Genomic DNA, 23,272 nt, shown 5'->3' with positions numbered 1-23,272 from the left:
CATCACAAAACGAACAAATCTAAGAGAGGTCCACATGTAGTACCTATATATGTAATATCAAAGCAAACGGACTTACAGTTTTCAACAAGAAGTCGAAAATATCACTTTTTACCAAAAATGACAAAAATATTCACCAAAATTAGAGAATTGAAGATATCATCACAAAATGAACAAATCTGAGAGAGGTCCACATGTAGTACCTATATATGTAATATCAAAGCAATCGGACTTGCGGTTTTTAACAAGAAGTCAAAAATATCACTTTTTACCAAAAATGACAAAAATATTCACCAAAATTAGAGAATTGAAGATATCATCACGAAATAAACAAATCTGAGAGAGGTCCACATGTAGTACCTATATATGTAGTATCAAAGCAATTGGACTTGCGGTTTTTAACAAGAAGTCGAAAATATCACTTTTCACCAAAAAATGACAAAAATATTCACCAAAAATAGAGAATTAAAGATATCATTACAAAATGAACAAATCTGAGAGAGGTCCACATGTAGTACCTATATATGTAATATCAAAGCATTTGCACTTGCGGTTTTTTTACAAGAAGTCGAAAATATCAGTTTTTACCAAAAATGACAAAAATATTCACCAAAATTAGAGAATTAAAGATATCATTACAAAATGAACAAATCTGAGAGAGGTCCACATGTAGTACCTATATATGTAATATCAAAGCAATTGCACTTGTGGTTTTTAACAAGAAGTCGAAAATATCAGTTTTTACCAAAAATGACAAAAATATTCACCAAAATTAGAGAATTAAAGATATCATTACAAAATGAACAAATCTGAGAGAGGTCCACATGTAGTACCTATATATGTAATATCAAAGCAATTGCACTTGCGGTTTTTAACAAGAAGTCGAAAATATCAGTTTTTACCAAAAATGACAAAAATATTCACCAAAATTAGAGAATTGAAGATATCATCACGAAATGAACAAATCTGAGAGAGGTCCACATGTAGTACCTATATATGTAATATCAAAGCAATTGCACTTGCGGTTTTTAACAAGAAGTCGAAAATATCAGTTTTTACCAAAAATGACAAAAATATTCACCAAAATTAGAGAATTAAAGATATCAACATGAAATGAACAAACCTAAGAGAGGTCTACCCAAGGTACATATACACCAAGTATCAAAGCATTTAGGCTTGTAGTTTTCAAGAAGAAGTCGAAAAAGTAAAACATTGACACGGACGACGGACGACGACGACGGACAATCACTCATATGATAAGCTCCGCTCGACAAAGTCGACAGCGGAGCTAAAAAGGTGTATTAACAGTTATGCACATATACTTGTGATAAAATTTGACAAAGTCAAGAAATGACAATGAGTTCAAGATTAAGATTAAAAAGTAGACAATGCAGTTCAAAAACCAAGTACTCAGATACACCCAACCTTCTAACCAATAAATTCAGACACTTAAAAATTACATCAAATAAATGCAAGTTAAAATAAATACATTAACAACAAATTGGAAATAGTTTTTCCGGAAAATCAGAAAAACTTTTAAACAATTTGACATAACAGGAAATACAAACTTCTGCTTACACTTAAAGTAATAGATAAAAAATACTAAAGACTGCCCTCATACATGTAAGCACATATGATCTAAACAGAGAAATAAACTGCACATAATACGGAACCACAACTGTAAATAACCCAAAATTGAATGGGATGTTCTCTACTTTTTTTAGAATTTGAAAGCTGCCCTCTGTATTTATTTCCATGGCTTTATAGGCGACTTCTTAAATATACGAGTCACAGCGATTACTGTAAAATACTATATTTTCGCTTAAAATTAATTTTTGCTATTTTCACTAAAGGAATGATTTTGTGAAAATAAAATCCAGCGAATACACTGTTGTTCCTAAATTTGACATTCAACTCGTCAAAAATCAGCAAGAATAAATTCAATACAAAACACCTAAAAAGTCTTTTCAGCGAAAATTAATTCCAGCTAAAATAAATAATTTGACAGTATCACAAAATGTCATCCTTGCATCACCCTTACATAAATCATGACAATTTCTAGTAACAAAATAAAGTGATCTACAGTATACACAAATATTATAAGTAACTGTAACCAAAGCATGCTCAGATATTCAAATTAAGATATTCAGGTTACCAACGCCTTTGATATGCATTTTAGTAGCAGCACAAAGACCTGCCAATGTCACCACTAACAAACTAACCTAGCTGCATAAAGGATATGTCAAGTAATCACTCATGCTCATTGGTTATGAAAACCCACCAATCAGAGGCTATATGTGTTCATGTATATGAACCTATGAACCAATCAGGCAGAGACAAGATATAGGCTGCAAGTCTTTGTGGTAAAACCCACCAATCACCTTATATGGAAAATCAGATCCATGCAGCCAATCAGAAACATGATTACATATCATTGCTGGATGACAAACCAATCAGCTTCCATGTTGCAAACATATGAAATCCTTGAAACAAACTGACATCTTTTTAAATTCATTTGATTTGCAACATTAAAATTCGAGACGTGAAAATTCAGATGGTTACATTTTTTCAAAACATTCTTTTGCATTGCTCCAGACTGCTATCCCCTGTGTGAAAAAAGACAAGATAGATTAATAATAGCACTCAGTATAAACACAAAGGCTAAAGACAGCTAAAATAGCACTCAGTAAAAACATGAAGGCTAAAGACAGCTAAAATAGCACTCAGTAAAAACTGGAAGGCTAAAGACAGCTAAAATAGCACTCAGTAAAAACTGGAAGGCTAAAGACAGCTAAAATAGCACTCAGTAAAAGCAGGAAGGCTAAAGACAGCTAAAATAGCACTCAGTAAAAACTGGAAGGCTAAAGACAGCTAAAATAGCATTCAGTAAAAACATGAAGGCTAAAGACAGCTAAAATAGCACTCAGTAAAAACTGGAAGGCTAAAGACAGCTAAAATAGCACTCAGTAAAACTGGAAGGCTAAAGACAGCTACAATAGCACTGAGTATAAACTGGAAGGCTAAAAACGGCTATAATAGTACTCAGTATAAACTGGAAGGCTAAAAACAGCTATAATAGCACTCAGTATAAACTGGAAGGATAAAAACAGCTATAATAGCACTCAGTAAAAACTGGAAGGCTAAAAATAGCTATAATAGCACTCAGTACAAGCCATGCATGGCACAGTCCCTGTTAGTTATCAAATTTAAGATATAAAGTTTTGTTTATAGTAATATAGCTGAAATATAAACATGTCAGGAATATGATGATTGTTTAACATTTAAATGATTGACATTTGTATCTGATTGTCAAATGAGTATTGAGAGATATTGCTCTGGAACAGCATTAATTAAAACAAAATCATCCATTATGAATATATGTATAATGAATATATGAAATTTGAACATAGTCAGTCAAAGCATGTCAGAGATATGGCTCTAGAAGCCCATTCATTAAAACAAAATGGCCACTAGTCAGCCATTCAGAATCCGATCTAAAAAATAAAACAAGTTTTTAGCACAAAAATAGCCACCATTAGGCCACTTTGAAAAGGATCGTCAAACCAATATATCCGTATATCTGTGACATGATGTATAATGAATATTAAAAATTTGAACATAATCAGTCAAAACAAGTCAGACATATGGGTCTGGAAACCCATTCATTAAATCAAAATGGCCACCGGACAGCCATTTTGAGTCTGATCTGAAAAATAAAATGACGTGCATCAGGAACCCGTAATGTCTAATGTATGTACCAAGTTTGAACGAAATCCATCCATAAATGCCAGAAATGCTTGATATTTGATGATTTTTTAGCACAAAAATGACAACCATTCGGCCATTTTGAATAGGACTGTCAAACCAATATATCTGTCTATCTATGACATGATGTATAATGAATATTTAAAATTTGAACATAATCAGTCAAAACAAGTTGGAAATATGGGTCTAGAAGCCCATTAATTAAAACAAAATGGCCGCCAGTCGGCCATTTTGAATGTTATCTGAAAAACAAAATTATTTGCATCAAGGTCCCATAATGTCTAATGTATATATCAAGTTTGAACAAAATCCATCTGTAAACAGCCGAGAAATGCTTGATTTTTATAATTTTTTAGCACAAAAATGGCCGCCATTCGGCCATCTTGAATCAGATCGTAAAACAAAATGATGTTCATCAAGGTCCTATAATGTCCAACGTATATACAAGGTTTGAACAAAATTCATCTGTTAACAGCCGGGAAATGCTTGATTTTGATGATTTTTAGTACAAAAATGGCTGCCATTCGGCCATCTTGAATCAGATCGTGAAACAAATTGACGTGCATATGTATGATATCATGTATGATGTATGTGTGAAGTTTGATTGTGATTGGTCCAGGCATTTCTAAGATACAGGTCTGGACGCACGCACAGACGCACGCACACACGCACGCACCGACACACGGAGGTCAAAACATAAGTCCCCGTTTTCGGACTTCGTCCGAACGGGGACTAAAAAACTGGAAGGCTAAAAACAGCTATAATAGCACTCAGTAAAAACTGGAAGGCTAAAAACAGCTATAATAGCACTCAGTAAAAACTGGAAGGCTAAAAATAGCTATAATAGCACTCAGTAAAAACTGGAAGGCTAAAGACAGCTATAATAGCACTCAGTAAAAACTGGAAGGCTAAAGACAACTATAATAGCACTCAGTAAAAACTGGAAGGCTAAAGACAGCTATAATAGCACTCAGTAAAAACTGGAAGGCGAAAAACAGCCATAATAGCACTCAGTAAAAACTGGAAGGCTAAAGACAGCTATAATAGCACTCAGTAAAAACTGGAAGGCTAAAGACAGCTATAATAGCACTCAGTAAAAACTGGAAGGCGAAAAACAGCCATAATAGCACTCAGTAAAAACTGGAAGGCTAAAGACAGCTATAATAGCACTCAGTAAAAACTGGAAGGCGAAAAACAGCCATAATAGCACTCAGTAAAAACTGGAAGGCTAAAGACAGCTATAATAGCACTCAGTAAAAACTGGAAGGCTAAAGACAGCTATAATAGCACTCAGTAAAAACTGGAAGGCTAAAGACAGCTTTAATAGCACTCAGTAAAAACTGGAAGGCTAAAGACAGCTAAAATAGCACTCAGTAAAACTGGAAGGCTAAAGACAGCTACAATAGCACTCAGTAAAAACTGGAAGGCTAAAGACAGCTATAATAGCACTCAGTAAAAACTGGAAGGCGAAAAACAGCCATAATAGCACTCAGTAAAAACTGGAAGGCTAAAGACAGCTATAATAGCACTCAGTAAAAACTGGAAGGCTAAAAATAGCTATAATAGCACTCAATAAAAACTGGAAGGCTAAAGACAGCTATAATAGCACTCAGTAAAAACTGGAAGGCTAAAGACAGCTATAATAGCACTCAGTAAAAACTGGAAGGCTAAAGACAGCTATAATAGCACTCAGTAAAAACTGGAAGGCTAAAGACAGCTATAATAGCACTCAGTAAAAACTGGAAGGCTAAAGACAGCTATAATAGCACTCAGTAAAAACTGGAAGGCGAAAAACAGCCATAATAGCACTCAGTAAAAACTGGAAGGCTAAAGACAGCTATAATAGCACTCAGTAAAAACTGGAAGGCGAAAAACAGCCATAATAGCACTCAGTAAAAACTGGAAGGCTAAAGACAGCTATAATAGCACTCAGTAAAAACTGGAAGGCTAAAAATAGCTATAATAGCACTCAATAAAAACTGGAAGGCTAAAGACAGCTATAATAGCACTCAGTAAAAACTGGAAGGCTAAAGACAGCTATAATAGCACTCAGTAAAAACTGGAAGGCTAAAGACAGCTTTAATAGCACTCAGTAAAAACTGGAAGGCTAAAAACAGCTATAATAGCACTCAGTAAAAACTGGAAGGCTAAAAATAGCTATAATAGCACTCAGTAAAAACTGGAAGGCTAAAGACAGCTATAATAGCACTCAGTAAAAACTGGAAGGCGAAAAACAGCCATAATAGCACTCAGTAAAAACTGGAAGGCTAAAGACAGCTTTAATAGCACTCAGTAAAAACTGGAAGGCTAAAAACAGCTATAATAGCACTCAGTAAAAACTGGAAGGCTAAAGACAGCTATAATAGCACTCAGTAAAAACTGGAAGGCTAAAGACAGCTTTAATAGCACTCAGTAAAAACTGGAAGGCTAAAAACAGCTATAATAGCACTCAGTAAAAACTGGAAGGCTAAAAATAGCTATAATAGCACTCAGTAAAAACTGGAAGGCTAAAGACAGCTATAATAGCACTCAGTAAAAACTGGAAGGCGAAAAACAGCCATAATAGCACTCAGTAAAAACTGGAAGGCTAAAGACAGCTATAATAGCACTCAGTAAAAACTGGAAGGCTAAAAATAGCTATAATAGCACTCAATAAAAACTGGAAGGCTAAAGACAGCTATAATAGCACTCAGTAAAAACTGGAAGGCTAAAGACAGCTATAATAGCACTCAGTAAAAACTGGAAGGCGAAAAACAGCCATAATAGCACTCAGTAAAAACTGGAAGGCTAAAGACAGCTATAATAGCACTCAGTAAAAACTGGAAGGCTAAAGACAGCTATAATAGCACTCAGTAAAAACTGGAAGGCGAAAAACAGCCATAATAGCACTCAGTAAAAACTGGAAGGCTAAAGACAGCTATAATAGCACTCAGTAAAAACTGGAAGGCGAAAAACAGCCATAATAGCACTCAGTAAAAACTGGAAGGCTAAAGACAGCTATAATAGCACTCAGTAAAAACTGGAAGGCTAAAGACAGCTATAATAGCACTCAGTAAAAACTGGAAGGCGAAAAACAGCCATAATAGCACTCAGTAAAAACTGGAAGGCTAAAGACAGCTATAATAGCACTCAGTAAAAACTGGAAGGCTAAAAATAGCTATAATAGCACTCAATAAAAACTGGAAGGCTAAAGACAGCTTTAATAGCACTCAGTAAAAACTGGAAGGCTAAAAACAGCTATAATAGCACTCAGTAAAAACTGGAAGGCTAAAAATAGCTATAATAGCACTCAGTAAAAACTGGAAGGCTAAAAATAGCTATAATAGCACTCAGTAAAAACTGGAAGGCTAAAGACAGCTATAATAGCACTCAGTAAAAACTGGAAGGCGAAAAACAGCCATAATAGCACTCAGTAAAAACTGGAAGGCTAAAGACAGCCTTAATAGCACTCAGTAAAAACTGGAAGGCTAAAGACAGCTACAATAGCACTGAGTATAAACTGGAAGGCTAAAAACGGCTATAATAGTACTCAGTATAAACTGGAAGGCTAAAAACAGCTATAATAGCACTCAGTAAAAACTGGAAGGCTAAAGACAGCTATAATATCACTCAGTAAAAACTGGAAGGCTAAAAATAGCTATAATAGCACTCAGTACAAGCCATGCATGGCACAGTCCCTGTTAGTTATCAAATTTAAGATATAAAGTTTTGTTTATAGTAATATAGCTGAAATATAAACATGTCAGGAATATGATGATTGTTTAACATTTAAATGATTGACATTTGTATCTGATTGTCAAATGAGTATTGAGAGATATTGCTCTGGAACAGCATTAATTAAAACAAAATCATCCATTATGAATATATGTATAATGAATATATGAAATTTGAACATAGTCAGTCAAAGCATGTCAGAGATATGGCTCTAGAAGCCCATTCATTAAAACAAAATGGCCACTAGTCAGCCATTCAGAATCCGATCTAAAAAATAAAACAAGTTTTTAGCACAAAAATAGCCACCATTAGGCCACTTTGAAAAGGATCGTCAAACCAATATATCCGTATATCTGTGACATGATGTATAATGAATATTAAAAATTTGAACATAATCAGTCAAAACAAGTCAGACATATGGGTCTGGAAACCCATTCATTAAATCAAAATGGCCACCGGACAGCCATTTTGAGTCTGATCTGAAAAATAAAATGACGTGCATCAGGAACCTGTAATGTCTAATGTATGTACCAAGTTTGAACGAAATCCATCCATAAATGCCAGAAATGCTTGATATTTGATGATTTTTTAGCACAAAAATGACAACCATTCGGCCATTTTGAATAGGACTGTCAAACCAATATATCTGTCTATCTATGACATGATGTATAATGAATATTTAAAATTTGAACATAATCAGTCAAAACAAGTTGGAAATATGGGTCTAGAAGCCCATTAATTAAAACAAAATGGCCGCCAGTCGGCCATTTTGAATGTTATCTGAAAAACAAAATTATTTGCATCAAGGTCCCATAATGTCTAATGTATATATCAAGTTTGAACAAAATCCATCTGTAAACAGCCGAGAAATGCTTGATTTTTATAATTTTTTAGCACAAAAATGGCCGCCATTCGGCCATCTTGAATCAGATCGTAAAACAAAATGATGTTCATCAAGGTCATATAATGTCCAACGTATATACAAGGTTTGAACAAAATTCATCTGTTAACAGCCGGGAAATGCTTGATTTTGATGATTTTTAGTACAAAAATGGCCGCCATTCGGCCATCTTGAATCAGATCGTGAAACAAATTGACGTGCATATGTATGATATCATGTATGATGTATGTGTGAAGTTTGATTGTGATTGGTCCAGGCATTTCTAAGATACAGGTCTGCACGCACGCACAGACGCACGCACGCACAGACGCACGCACGCACATGCGCACGCACGGACACACGGAGGTCAAAACATAAGTCCCCGTTTTCGGACTTCGTCCGAACGGGCACTAAAAAACTGGAAGGCTAAAAACAGCTATAATAGCACTCAGTAAAAACTGGAAGGCTAAAGACAGCTATAATAGCACTCAGTAAAAACTAGAAGGCTAAAGACAGCTATAATAGCACTCAGTATAATTGGAAGGCTAAAAACAGCTATAATAACACTCAGTAAAAACTGGAAGGCTAAAAACAGCTATAATAGCACTCAGTAAAAACTGGAAGGCTAAAAATAGCTATAATAGCACTCAATAAAAACTGGAAGGCTAAAGACAGCTATAATAGCACTCAGTAAAAACTGGAAGGCTAAAAACAGCTAAAATAGCTCTCAGTAAAAACTGGAAGGCTAAAGACAGCTATAATAGCACTCAGTAAAAACTGGAAGGCTAAAGACAGCTATAATAGCACTCAGTAAAAACTGGAAGGCTAAAAACAGCTATAATAACACTCAGTAAAAACTGGAAGGCTAAAAACAGCTATAATAGCACTCAGTAAAAACTGGAAGGCTAAAAATAGCTATAATAGCACTCAATAAAAACTGGAAGGCTAAAGACAGCTATAATAGCACTCAGTAAAAACTGGAAGGCTAAAGACAACTATAATAGCACTCAGTAAAAACTGGAAGGCTAAAGACAGCTATAATAGCACTCAGTAAAAACTGGAAGGCGAAAAACAGCCATAATAGCACTCAGTAAAAACTGGAAGGCTAAAGACAGCTATAATAGCACTCAGTAAAAACTGGAAGGCTAAAAATAGCTATAATAGCACTCAATAAAAACTGGAAGGCTAAAGACAGCTATAATAGCACTCAGTAAAAACTGGAAGGCTAAAGACAGCTATAATAGCACTCAGTAAAAACTGGAAGGCTAAAGACAGCTATAATAGCACTCAGTAAAAACTGGAAGGCGAAAAACAGCCATAATAGCACTCAGTAAAAACTGGAAGGCTAAAGACAGCTATAATAGCACTCAGTAAAAACTGGAAGGCTAAAAATAGCTATAATAGCACTCAATAAAAACTGGAAGGCTAAAGACAGCTATAATAGCACTCAGTAAAAACTGGAAGGCTAAAGACAGCTATAATAGCACTCAGTAAAAACTGGAAGGCTAAAGACAGCTATAATAGCACTCAGTAAAAACTGGAAGGCGAAAAACAGCCATAGTAGCACTCAGTAAAAACTGGAAGGCTAAAGACAGCTATAATAGCACTCAGTAAAAACTGGAAGGCTAAAAATAGCTATAATAGCACTCAATAAAAACTGGAAGGCTAAAGACAGCTATAATAGCACTCAGTAAAAACTGGAAGGCTAAAGACAGCTATAATAGCACTCAGTAAAAACTGGAAGGCTAAAGACAGCTATAATAGCACTCAGTAAAAACTGGAAGGCGAAAAACAGCCATAATAGCACTCAGTAAAAACTGGAAGGCTAAAAACGGCTATAATAGTACTCAGTATAAACTGGAAGGCTAAAAACAGCTATAATAGCACTCAGTAAAAACTGGAAGGCTAAAGACAGCTATAATATCACTCAGTAAAAACTGGAAGGCTAAAAATAGCTATAATAGCACTCAGTACAAGCCATGCATGGCACAGTCTCTGTTAGTTATCAAATTTAAGATATAAAGTTTTGTTTATAGTAATATAGCTGAAATATAAACATGTCAGGAATATGATGATTGTTTAACATTTAAATGATTGACATTTGTATCTGATTGTCAAATGAGTATTGAGAGATATTGCTCTGGAACAGCATTAATTAAAACAAAATCATCCATTATGAATATATGTATAATGAATATATGAAATTTGAACATAGTCAGTCAAAGCATGTCAGAGATATGGCTCTAGAAGCCCATTCATTAAAACAAAATGGCCACTAGTCAGCCATTCAGAATCCGATCTAAAAAATAAAACAAGTTTTTAGCACAAAAATAGCCACCATTAGGCCACTTTGAAAAGGATCGTCAAACCAATATATCCGTATATCTGTGACATGATGTATAATGAATATTAAAAATTTGAACATAATCAGTCAAAACAAGTCAGACATATGGGTCTGGAAACCCATTCATTAAATCAAAATGGCCACCGGACAGCCATTTTGAGTCTGATCTGAAAAATAAAATGACGTGCATCAGGAACCTGTAATGTCTAATGTATGTACCAAGTTTGAACGAAATCCATCCATAAATGCCAGAAATGCTTGATATTTGATGATTTTTTAGCACAAAAATGACAACCATTCGGCCATTTTGAATAGGACTGTCAAACCAATATATCTGTCTATCTATGACATGATGTATAATGAATATTTAAAATTTGAACATAATCAGTCAAAACAAGTTGGAAATATGGGTCTAGAAGCCCATTAATTAAAACAAAATGGCCGCCAGTCGGCCATTTTGAATGTTATCTGAAAAACAAAATTATTTGCATCAAGGTCCCATAATGTCTAATGTATATATCAAGTTTGAACAAAATCCATCTGTAAACAGCCGAGAAATGCTTGATTTTTATAATTTTTTAGCACAAAAATGGCCGCCATTCGGCCATCTTGAATCAGATCGTAAAACAAAATGATGTTCATCAAGGTCATATAATGTCCAACGTATATACAAGGTTTGAACAAAATTCATCTGTTAACAGCCGGGAAATGCTTGATTTTGATGATTTTTAGTACAAAAATGGCCGCCATTCGGCCATCTTGAATCAGATCGTGAAACAAATTGACGTGCATATGTATGATATCATGTATGATGTATGTGTGAAGTTTGATTGTGATTGGTCCAGGCATTTCTAAGATACAGGTCTGCACGCACGCACAGACGCACGCACGCACAGACGCACGCACGCACACGCGCACGCACGGACACACGGAGGTCAAAACATAAGTCCCCGTTTTCGGACTTCGTCCGAACGGGCACTAAAAAACTGGAAGGCTAAAAACAGCTATAATAGCACTCAGTAAAAACTGGAAGGCTAAAGACAGCTATAATAGCACTCAGTAAAAACTAGAAGGCTAAAGACAGCTATAATAGCACTCAGTATAATTGGAAGGCTAAAAACAGCTATAATAACACTCAGTAAAAACTGGAAGGCTAAAAACAGCTATAATAGCACTCAGTAAAAACTGGAAGGCTAAAAATAGCTATAATAGCACTCAATAAAAACTGGAAGGCTAAAGACAGCTATAATAGCACTCAGTAAAAACTGGAAGGCTAAAAACAGCTAAAATAGCTCTCAGTAAAAACTGGAAGGCTAAAGACAGCTATAATAGCACTCAGTAAAAACTGGAAGGCTAAAGACAGCTATAATAGCACTCAGTAAAAACTGGAAGGCTAAAAACAGCTATAATAACACTCAGTAAAAACTGGAAGGCTAAAAACAGCTATAATAGCACTCAGTAAAAACTGGAAGGCTAAAAATAGCTATAATAGCACTCAATAAAAACTGGAAGGCTAAAGACAGCTATAATAGCACTCAGTAAAAACTGGAAGGCTAAAGACAACTATAATAGCACTCAGTAAAAACTGGAAGGCTAAAGACAGCTATAATAGCACTCAGTAAAAACTGGAAGGCGAAAAACAGCCATAATAGCACTCAGTAAAAACTGGAAGGCTAAAGACAGCTATAATAGCACTCAGTAAAAACTGGAAGGCTAAAAATAGCTATAATAGCACTCAATAAAAACTGGAAGGCTAAAGACAGCTATAATAGCACTCAGTAAAAACTGGAAGGCTAAAGACAGCTATAATAGCACTCAGTAAAAACTGGAAGGCTAAAGACAGCTATAATAGCACTCAGTAAAAACTGGAAGGCGAAAAACAGCCATAATAGCACTCAGTAAAAACTGGAAGGCTAAAGACAGCTATAATAGCACTCAGTAAAAACTGGAAGGCTAAAAATAGCTATAATAGCACTCAATAAAAACTGGAAGGCTAAAGACAGCTATAATAGCACTCAGTAAAAACTGGAAGGCTAAAGACAGCTATAATAGCACTCAGTAAAAACTGGAAGGCTAAAGACAGCTATAATAGCACTCAGTAAAAACTGGAAGGCGAAAAACAGCCATAATAGCACTCAGTAAAAACTGGAAGGCTAAAGACAGCTATAATAGCACTCAGTAAAAACTGGAAGGCTAAAAATAGCTATAATAGCACTCAATAAAAACTGGAAGGCTAAAGACAGCTATAATAGCACTCAGTAAAAACTGGAAGGCTAAAGACAGCTATAATAGCACTCAGTAAAAACTGGAAGGCTAAAGACAGCTATAATAGCACTCAGTAAAAACTGGAAGGCGAAAAACAGCCATAATAGCACTCAGTAAAAACTGGAAGGCTAAAGACAGCTATAATAGCACTCAGTAAAAACTGGAAGGCTAAAGACAGCTATAATATCACTCATACATTGTACATTCATGCATAATAATACATAACATGTTAATCTTTACCTTTCTTGCCATTTTGATTTGTAAAATAGCATAATTAATAAATATTTCCCTCAAATCTCGTACTTTTTGTTTTCTGAACCTTTCTATGTCTTTTAAAGAGTTGTCTATAAATAACCTGCAACAGCAAAAAAAAATTATGTGATATGTTATGGATATTAACAAGCAGCCTATCGGCTGAGATAGCTCCGCTGTTAGCAATGCACATTTCAATTAAAGAACTGAAGACAACATTAGAAAATGAACAATATGAATAGTATCAAAGCAATCAGACTTACAGCTTTTAACAAGAAGTCGAAAATATCACTTTTTACCAAAAATGACAAAAATATTCACCAAAAATAGAGAATTGAAGATATCATCACAAAATGAACAAATCTGAGAGAGGTCCAAATGTAGTACCTATATATGTAGTATCAAAGCAATTGACTTGCGGTTTTTAACAAGAAGTCGAAAATATCACTTTTTACCAAAAATGACAAAAATATTCACCAAAATTAGAGAGTTAAAGATATCATTACAAAATGAACAAATCTGAGAGAGGTCCACATGTAGTACCTATATATGTAATATCAAAGCATTTGCACTTGCGGTTTTTAACAAGAAGTCGAAAATATCACTTTTTACCAAAAATGACAAAAATATTCACCAAAATTAGAGAATTGAAGATATCAACATGAAATGAACAAACCTAAGAGAGGTCTACCCAAGGTACATATACACCAAGTATCAAAGCATTCAGGCTTGTAGTTTTCAAGAAGAAGTCGAAAAAGTAAAACATTGACACGGACGACGACGACGGACAATCACTCATATGATAAGCTCCGCTCGACAAAGTCGACAGCGGAGCTAAAAATAGCTCCCCTGTCAAGACGTGTGGTATCCAAGTCGAGCAATGCACACCCATAAGACTTCTTCTTGGAAACTGCCAGCTCAATTTGATTCTAAGTATCAAAGCAATTAAACTGGTAATTTGTAAGAAGTCTTCAAAATAGCATTTTTTACCAAAAATGACAAAAATATTCACAAAAATTAGAGAATTGATGATATCGTTACGAAATGAAAAAATCTGACAGAGGTGCACCCACGGTACCTACATACATGTGTACATGTACCAACAATCAAAGCAATTGAACTGGTAGTTTTCAAGAAGTAGTTGAAAATGCATTTGTTGACAGCAGATGACGATGAAAGCGGAGCTAAAACACTTGAAGAATATCTGAAACACACGAATGGTTCATCTTAAGTTCCATATTTAATCACATGACTCGTTCAACTGATCATAAATATTACTTACGTTATTTCTTCCTGGCATTTCTTGACTTGTTCTTCAGCTTCTATTAACTGTTCTTCTATTTGCTTTATTTTTAGATCTTTACTTTCAGTTGTTTCTGTTTTAAATAATCCTTTGAAGGAGAACCCGGACTGACCAGACTGAAAACCATAAATTCAGCAAATTTAGCAAAATCTCTAAAAGAGCAAACAATATTGTTACTGTAAACATCTACAATGCAGCAGCTTTCCTTTTACTCATTATGCTACCACTAAAAAACAAGTTTATTGGAAAAGCGAACTTTAACTTTAATAATTTACATTATTATATGTATAAGTGTTTGTCATACCATCATATTTAGACTGACAGAGAGAGGGGAAAAATAAATAGAGAGAAAAAAGAAAGAATAAATGAAATAATTCAATCCATAGCGTCCAATCTGTATTATAATTACTTACTGCTAACAGCTCTTTTTGTTTTCCCTTTGTAGCTAGATTTTCTTCAGCTTTTTCAAGATTATATTGTAATACTTCTTGTTTCCTGCACACTGTTCTGTAAAATCAATAACAATGCTTATTTGTATTTGCACACTGTGAACTCATTCACTAATGGTCCTTATAAAATGTTAGTGAAAATGTTTTCACTTTTCTGCCATTTTTTTACATAAAAATGTCACGCTGATCAATTTGTGTCAAGAGGGAGGGAACACAATCAGCAGACTTACTTTAATGCATCTGAGTAAAATAAATATTCTTTCAACTGATCTGCATACAACTCTTCTTCTTCTAGGAGTCCATCTATACTTGCTGCATACCTGAAACACAATGATTCACTGATAATCCAGGTTTACGAGTAAACTTGTCCATTTTATAAACTCGAGTATGGATGTATAACCTTAGAGTTCAAAAACACAGGATGTGTGACCTTGGATTGCAAAGACACGATGATGTATGACCTTGGAGTCCCAAAACACCAGAATGTATAACCCTGGAGCTCAAAAGCACTGGGATGTATGACCTTGGAGCTAGAAACACTGTGATGTATGACCTTGGAGCTAGAAACACTGTGATGTATGACCTTGGAGTCCCAAAACACCAGAATGTATAACCCTGGAGCTCAAAAGCACTGGGATGTATGACCTTGGAGCTCAAAACACCTGGATGTATGACCTTGGAGCTCAAAACACCTGGATGTATGACCTTGGAGCTAGAAACACTGTGATGTATGACCTTGGAGTACAAGAACACCAGGATGCATGTTCGAGTTCAAAAACACTAGGATGTATGACTTTAGAGTTCAAAAACACCATGTATGACCTTAGAGCTCAAAAACACCAGAATGTATGACCTTAGAGTTCAAAAACACCATGTATGACCTTAGAGTTCAATCAAAGAAAGCTGAGAAAGAACTCCCATGTGCTTAGAGTATTGGAGACACATTAAATATAATTTGAAAACAAAAATTATGAAAGCTAATTATGCAAATCAGAAAATTAACATGAACAGATTTGATTGTAAAACTAATGAGGTCTGCGCAATGTAACAAAAACTCTATGTACCAAGATTAATTGAAATGTGATTAGAACCAACAAATTATGAATTATTATGCTAATTAGGGAAATAATATGAACAGAGTTTTACCCCAAACTAATTAGGTTTGTACATTGTCCTAGAGCATCTTTGTACTAAGTTTCATTAAAATGGAAATTAGTACTTTAGATATCAGTGTGAAAGCTTAAAATTGGTTAATTATGCAAATTGGGCAATTAATATGTACAGATTTTAACCCACAATTATCCAGGTCTGTCTATTGTCCTACAGCATCCATGTATAAACATTCATTGATATGTGATGATTAGTACCTGAGATATCAGTGTGAACGTTGGAAATTGGTTAATTATGCAAATTAGGTGATTAATATGCACAAATATATACCAAAAACTAATTGGGTCTCTGCATAATTCTAGATTCATTGAAATGTGATGATTAGTACTTTAGATATCAGTAGAAAAGCTGAAAATTAATTATGCAAATTAGGTAATTAATATGCACAATTATTTACCCTGAAACTAATCAGGTCTCTGCATAGTCCTAAAGGATCTATGTACCAAGTTTCATTGAAATGCGATGATTAGTACTTGAGATACCCGTGGCAAAGCTGAAAATTAACTAATTATGCAAATTAGGTGATTAATATGCACAAATATTACCATAAAAACTATCAGGTCTGTGCAGTGTCATATGACATCTATGTACCAAGTTTCATTGAAATGTGATGATTAGTACTTGAGATATCAGTGGAAAAACCGAAAATTGACTAATCATTATGCAAATTAGGTAATTAGTATCCACGGATTATTACCAAAAACTAATCAAAACCTAGCATTAGTTCAGAGCATCTATGTACCAAGTTTCATCAAAATCCAATGAGTGGTTGTTTAGATATCAGTGGAACAGTCATGGAACCACTAAAAAATAGCTAATTATCATGCAAATTAGGTAATTAATATGCACGGATTTTTACCAAAAACTAATCAAATCTGCGCATATGTTCAGAGCATCTATGTACCAAGTTTCATCAAAATCCAATGAGTGGTTCTTTAGATATCAGTGGAACAGTCATAGAACAGCTAAAAATTAGCTAATTATCATGCAAATTAGGTAATTAACGAGCATGGATTTTTACCAAAACCTAATCAAATCTGCGCATTGGCCCAGAGCATCTATGCACCAAGTTTCATCAAAAACCGATGTATGGTTCTTGAGGTAGCAGTGGAACAGTGGAACAGTCGAACACACATACACACACACACACATACAGACACACTAACTGCAAAGACTCACATTTTGTGCTTCGCACATGGGAGTCAAAAACAACAGGATGTATGACCTTAGAGTTCAAAAACACCATGTATGACCTTAGAGTTCAAAAACACTAAGATGTATGACCTTAGAGTTCAAAAACAACAGGATGTATGACCTTGGAGTTAAAAACACCAGGATGTATGTTGAAGTTCAAAAACGCCAGGTTGTATGACCTTGGAGCTCAAAAACACCAGGATGTATGCCCTTGGGGTTCAAAAACGCTAGGATGTGTGACCTTGGGCTCCAAAAACACTAGGGTGTATGATCTGTGATTTGTATTGGTACTTACACATCCATATAGTGGCCGGCACTCTGCAATCCATCTCCCATTTTCTTCTCAATACCACTCCACTCACTGAATACTCTACCATAGTTACCATGAATTTTATGAATTCCAAACAATCTCTCAGCCAGTTTCTAAAAGATACACATAACAAATTATTTGAAAATTATTCATTCAGGTTGCTAGGGCATCCATGCCTAAACAGTATGATGCCTGGGGATACATTGAATTTATATTCTGTATCACCATTATCACCAAAATGGGAATCATTGTATTTAAAAAATTCCTGAACATTTACTATTAGAACCTTGTCAATTTGAAATCTATATATTAAATAATGAATAAGAAGTCAGAATGGATACAAATTATTGCATGACAAAAGTGTTAAACAGTGCACCCTCTAAGATTTGCTTTGATACAACTTACAACTAGTTGTGCCCTGGTGTCTCATTGGTGCACACAAAAATTACATTAATACAGTGCACTTATACTTTCAGAATTTGTAACTTGGAAAAATTAAATTAATATTGTATAAACAAAATGACATAAAAAAAAAGACAAAAAATCAAAATCTCAATTTTTGTTTGTGCATCAGATTACATACAATTTAATTTTTTCGTGAAGACACCCCACCCCCACCCCCCCCCCGCCGCCGCAGAAACCAAGTTACTTGTCTCCAGATTCCTACAAAATCAGTCCCGTTATAAGGCACACTTGTGCTAAACTTAGGCAAGCCTGCCATAGTTCATACCCACCATAGACTCCGAGCCCCCCCCCCCCCCCCAACCACCTCACTCTTTCCGTAGCGTTGGTCTAAGTCCTCGATGCGGAGAGAAAGGAACCAGAGTGATTGTACAGCCGTCTACGGCGCTGCCATATGGCCTCGGTCAAGTGGTTCGTGACGTAAGGGGAAGAGAATCTTGGGGTCATGGGGCTTCCCCTGACCTAGATTCTATCTCTCCGTCACCGGCAGAATCGCTGATTAATGCCTACAGTTCAAAATAGTCATTTTGACTGACCGGAGTCTATGGTGGGTATGAACTATGAGAATAGGCAGGCTCGCCTAAGTCTATGGTGGGTAATTGAATGTAGTGAATATTACCACTACATACACATACAGTACAGTACATTGATACTTACAGCCCGGATCCTTAAAAGATTAGATATATTGTTATGTAAATCAGATGCATAATTTTTCACTTCATCAAATTGTCTGAAAATTAGAGAAAACAACAGATATTTAATACTACAGTGTGTCCTCTGGTTTGTAGTGTTAAATTTATACCGAAACAACAGCAATCAGTAAATTATTTAAAAGATTACATATTGAAATTATAGTGATCATGAAAATAAATTTGTTAAGATTTAGATAAAAGGGCTTTCCTCTAGTATATTTGACCTAAGTCATGCGACCTCTCCATTTGACAATAGATTTTAAACAAGCTATGCATGGCAGCATTGACACACACACAGTGGTCAATCTGTAAGTCCCAGTTTTTGGATTGCATCCGAATGTAGACTAACAAACTGGCTAAAAAGTTATCATTAAAGTAGTGTAGATGACTGTACCCTGTTATATTATGATATTCTTGTCTGACAATATGAACAAACATCTGTGAACAGTTCATATAAAGTGTTGTCTCTCTGTATAATAAATCTATGCACCTATATAGCATATACTGTATAATACTTTACTTTTGCAGAAAATACTTTTTTGGGTATTTCACAGTCTTAGTATTTAATGTCAAAGTTTCATTTAAATGTAGTAACAGCAATGGTAGCAAAGATAACCAACCTCGAACCCCCTTACCCCCACTTTCCACTCCAAGATAAAGAAAATATGATGTCTACTTTACCTGTCAGGTTTTCTTAGTCTAAATGAAGCATTTAAACTTTTCAACCTGGATTCACTCTGTCAAAAACAACATAATTCAAATAAACATAAGAAACTAGCTTAACAACTAAAAGATATAAAAGATTGAGTTACTATGGTAATTTTTGGAGGACATTAAAATATTTATATTTCATATGAACTGATTTTTGTGAATTTTGTAGAAAATTTCACAGGGTTACGGTCACTTTGTGGAAATTCATTGCCATGTAGACCACTTTTTTTACATGTATGCATATATTATTAGTACAAATAACAATATTCACTATCACAATTTCATTACTGCAAGTTATCAAGTTTGTGAATTATATCAAGTTTGAACATGAACGTCAGGGCATGTCAGAATATGAGTTTCAGCGTGTATTGCATTCTAATTTCCCGAAGGTTGTCATAAAAGTGGCAGGTTTCCTAATTACACCATTGTCACAGTGTAAGGCCTGCTTATAAGTAGTCTGCACCTATATTTTCTTTACAGTGTAAGGCCTGCTTATAAGTAGTCTGCACCTATATTTTCTTTACAGTGTAAGGCCTGCTTATAAATAGTCTGCACCTATATTTTCTTTACAGTGTAAGACCTGCTTATAAATAGTCTGCACCTATATTTTCTTTACAGTGTAAGGCCTGCTTATAAATAGTCTGCACCTATATTTTCTTTACAGTGTAAGGCCTGCTTATAAATAGTCTGCACCTATATTTTCTTTACAGTGTAAGGCCTGCTTATAAATAGTCTGCACCTATATTTTCTTTACAGTGTAAGGCCTGCTTATAAATAGTCTGCACCTATATTTTCTTTACAGTGTAAGGCCTGCTTATAAATAGTCTGCACCTATATTTTCTTTACAGTGTAAGGCCTGCTTATAAGTAGTCTGCACCTATATTTTCTTTACAGTGTAAGGCCTGCTTATAAATAGTCTGTACCTATATTTTCTTTACAGTGTAAGGCCTGCTTATAAATAGTCTGCACCTATATTTTCTTTACAGTGTAAGACCTGCTTATAAATAGTCTGCACCTATATTTTCTTTACAGTGTAAGGCCTGCTTATAAATAGTCTGTACCTATATTTTCTTTACAGTGTAAGGCCTGCTTATAAATAGTCTGCACCTATATTTTCTTTACAGTGTAAGGCCTGCTTATAAATAGTCTGTACCTATATTTTCTTTACAGTGTAAGGCCTGCTTATAAATAGTCTGCACCTATATTTTCTTTACAGTGTAAGGCCTGCTTATAAATAGTCTGCACCTATATTTTCTTTACAGTGTAAGGCCTGCTTATAAATAGTCTGCACCTATATTTTCTTTACAGTGTAAGGCCTGCTTATAAGTAGTCTGCACCTATATTTTCTTTACAGTGTAAGGCCTGCTTATAAGTAGTCTGCACCTATATTTTCTTTACAGTGTAAGGCCTGCTTATAAGTAGTCTGCACCTATATTTTCTTTACAGTGTAAGGCCTGCTTATAAGTAGTCTGCACCTATATTTTCTTTACAGTGTAAGGCCTGCTTATAAATAGTCTGCACCTATATTTTCTTTACAGTGTAAGGCCTGCTTATAAATAGTCTGCACCTATATTTTCTTTACAGTGTAAGGCCTGCTTATAAGTAGTCTGCACCTATATTTTCTTTACAGTGTAAGGCCTGCTTATAAGTAGTCTGCACCTATATTTTCTTTACAGTGTAAGGCCTGCTTATAAGTAGTCTGCACCTATATTTTCTTTACAGTGTAAGGCCTGCTTATAAGTAGTCTGCACCTATATTTTCTTTACAGTGTAAGGCCTGCTTATAAGTAGTCTGCACCTATATTTTCTTTACAGTGTAAGGCCTGCTTATAAATAGTCTGCACCTATATTTTCTTTACAGTGTAAGGCCTGCTTATAAGTAGTCTGCACCTATATTTTCTTTACAGTGTAAGGCCTGCTTATAAATAGTCTGCACCTATATTTTCTTTACAGTGTAAGGCCTGCTTATAAATAGTCTGCACCTATATTTTCTTTACAGTGTAAGGCCTGCTTATAAGTAGTCAGCACCTATATTTTCTTTACAGTGTAAGGCCTGCTTATAAATAGTCTGCACCTATATTTTCTTTACAGTGTAAGGCCTGCTTATAAGTAGTCTGCACCTATATTTTCTTTACAGTGTAAGGCCTGCTTATAAATAGTCTGCACCTATATTTTCTTTACAGTGTAAGGCCTGCTTATAAATAGTCTGCACCTATATTTTCTTTATCTTTAATTGCTATAATGCGGTAGCTAAATTTTAAATTCTAGCAGTGAAAGAGCCCACTGTGAGTTCTGTGGGTGGCCCTCTCAATTGCAATAAGCAGGCCTTACACTGTGACAGTCAGCTACGATCTTGTTGTCTTCAGTTTTCTTGTTATTTTTTAAGAGTGCCCTAAACAGAGTTGCTATTAGAGTGACCTTACTTGTACATGGGAACACGATATATCGTTCTAGAACAACTTCGTTAATACAAAATGTCTGCAGTCAGCCACTTTAATTTGATGTAAGAAACAAAATGACATCAACATTAAATTGGTTGCCATTCAGTCATCTTAAATTAGATCGTCAAATAAATGCATGTGTATATGTGCAACATAATGTATGATGTATGTATAAAGTTTGGTCAAGCATAGACCCTCCAGTGGAGGGTCTATGGGTCAAGGCATGTTACAGATTATGGCACCAGAACAGCATTTATTAATACAAAATGTCCGTCAGTCAGCCATTTTGAATCTGATAAGAAAAACAAAATGACATGTATCAAGGTGCTATAATTTCCAATGTACATGTATATGTATGTAAGAAGTTTAAACAAAATCTATTCATACATGGCAGAAATGAATTGTTACCATTAAAATGGCTGCCATTTGGCCATCTTGAATCTGATAGTCAAACAAACAAATTAGCACATTTAAATTTAAATCTGATCTGAAAAAAATAATACGTGCATAAAGAACCCAATGTATGAAACAAGTTTGAACAACATCCATCCATACATGACCAAGATCTTATTCCAGAACGGCAGAAATGCTTGATTTTTTTGATGACTTTTTTACATTAAAATGACTGTCAGCATTGATGAATCAGATTATGGAAGTGCATATGTATCCTAATGTAATTAGTAGAGGCATGTTTGAGATACAGTTCTAGATGGGTGGATAGACAGACTGCTTGCTGTTCAATTAAATATAGTAACTTGACATGAATGACATGAAAATTCAAATGAACTTAAAAAGAAATGTACAGTATGTGATTAAAACAAAAACTGAAATGCAACATGGTGTTAGTTCATTGCTAGTATCAATATACCGTAACTCTTCCCTCTATTAGCTTTATTTGAATACAAAGTAACCAAGTTGATCAATAAAATGACATCATTTGAGCAAACGCAAAATTACTTTGTATTTAATAACTTATGAAATGAAGGATTACATGTATGTAACTATAACAACAAACGCTATTATATATAAACATTTAAGTCCTCCAATATAACAGTGACAGAAATCCAGACAGTAATGTGACAAATATAGAAATAACAGTGCAATTAAATGCATTTTGTGACTTAATGCAAGCTAGCCTCCTCCAGTCACTCTATGTCTTGTCTCTATAGTAAAATTACAGTTATCCTAAGCATGGCTCTAGGTAATTCCCCAGGAAACAATTCACATAGACGGCAAAATCAGAGGTTGCAGTCTTCCAGTCCAGTAAATTTTCAATTGAAAAATAGCATGATGCTTTAAAATAACAAAGCGTTTAGTAAAAATG

General features: G+C 34.8%; 1 protein-coding gene across 1 annotated transcript in view; it reads right to left on the bottom strand.

Annotated features, from left to right (window-relative positions):
- Nucleotides 1-2,499: 2,499 nt before the first annotated feature.
- LOC102802657 (sorting nexin-4-like) overlaps nucleotides 2,500-23,272 on the bottom strand; it is a 30,941-nt gene continuing 10,168 nt past the window's right edge. The window contains exons 5-12 of the mRNA XM_085495445.1: nucleotides 19,479-19,534; nucleotides 18,763-18,835; nucleotides 17,629-17,756; nucleotides 15,200-15,289; nucleotides 14,934-15,027; nucleotides 14,500-14,636; nucleotides 13,206-13,320; nucleotides 2,500-2,603 (exon numbers count right to left, since the gene is read on the bottom strand). Coding sequence (XP_085351571.1) covers nucleotides 2,556-2,603; nucleotides 13,206-13,320; nucleotides 14,500-14,636; nucleotides 14,934-15,027; nucleotides 15,200-15,289; nucleotides 17,629-17,756; nucleotides 18,763-18,835; nucleotides 19,479-19,534 — 741 coding nt within the window. The 3' untranslated portion in view covers nucleotides 2,500-2,555. The remainder of the gene's footprint in view (nucleotides 2,604-13,205; nucleotides 13,321-14,499; nucleotides 14,637-14,933; nucleotides 15,028-15,199; nucleotides 15,290-17,628; nucleotides 17,757-18,762; nucleotides 18,836-19,478; nucleotides 19,535-23,272) is intronic.

The sequence above is a fragment of the Saccoglossus kowalevskii genome, chromosome 21 (genome assembly GCF_978046115.1).
Source record: "Saccoglossus kowalevskii chromosome 21, keSacKowa6.1, whole genome shotgun sequence".
NCBI lineage: Eukaryota > Metazoa > Hemichordata > Enteropneusta > Harrimaniidae > Saccoglossus > Saccoglossus kowalevskii.
The sequence above is the reverse complement of the archived record's forward strand: the minus strand, read 5'-3'. Positions and strand labels throughout refer to the sequence as shown.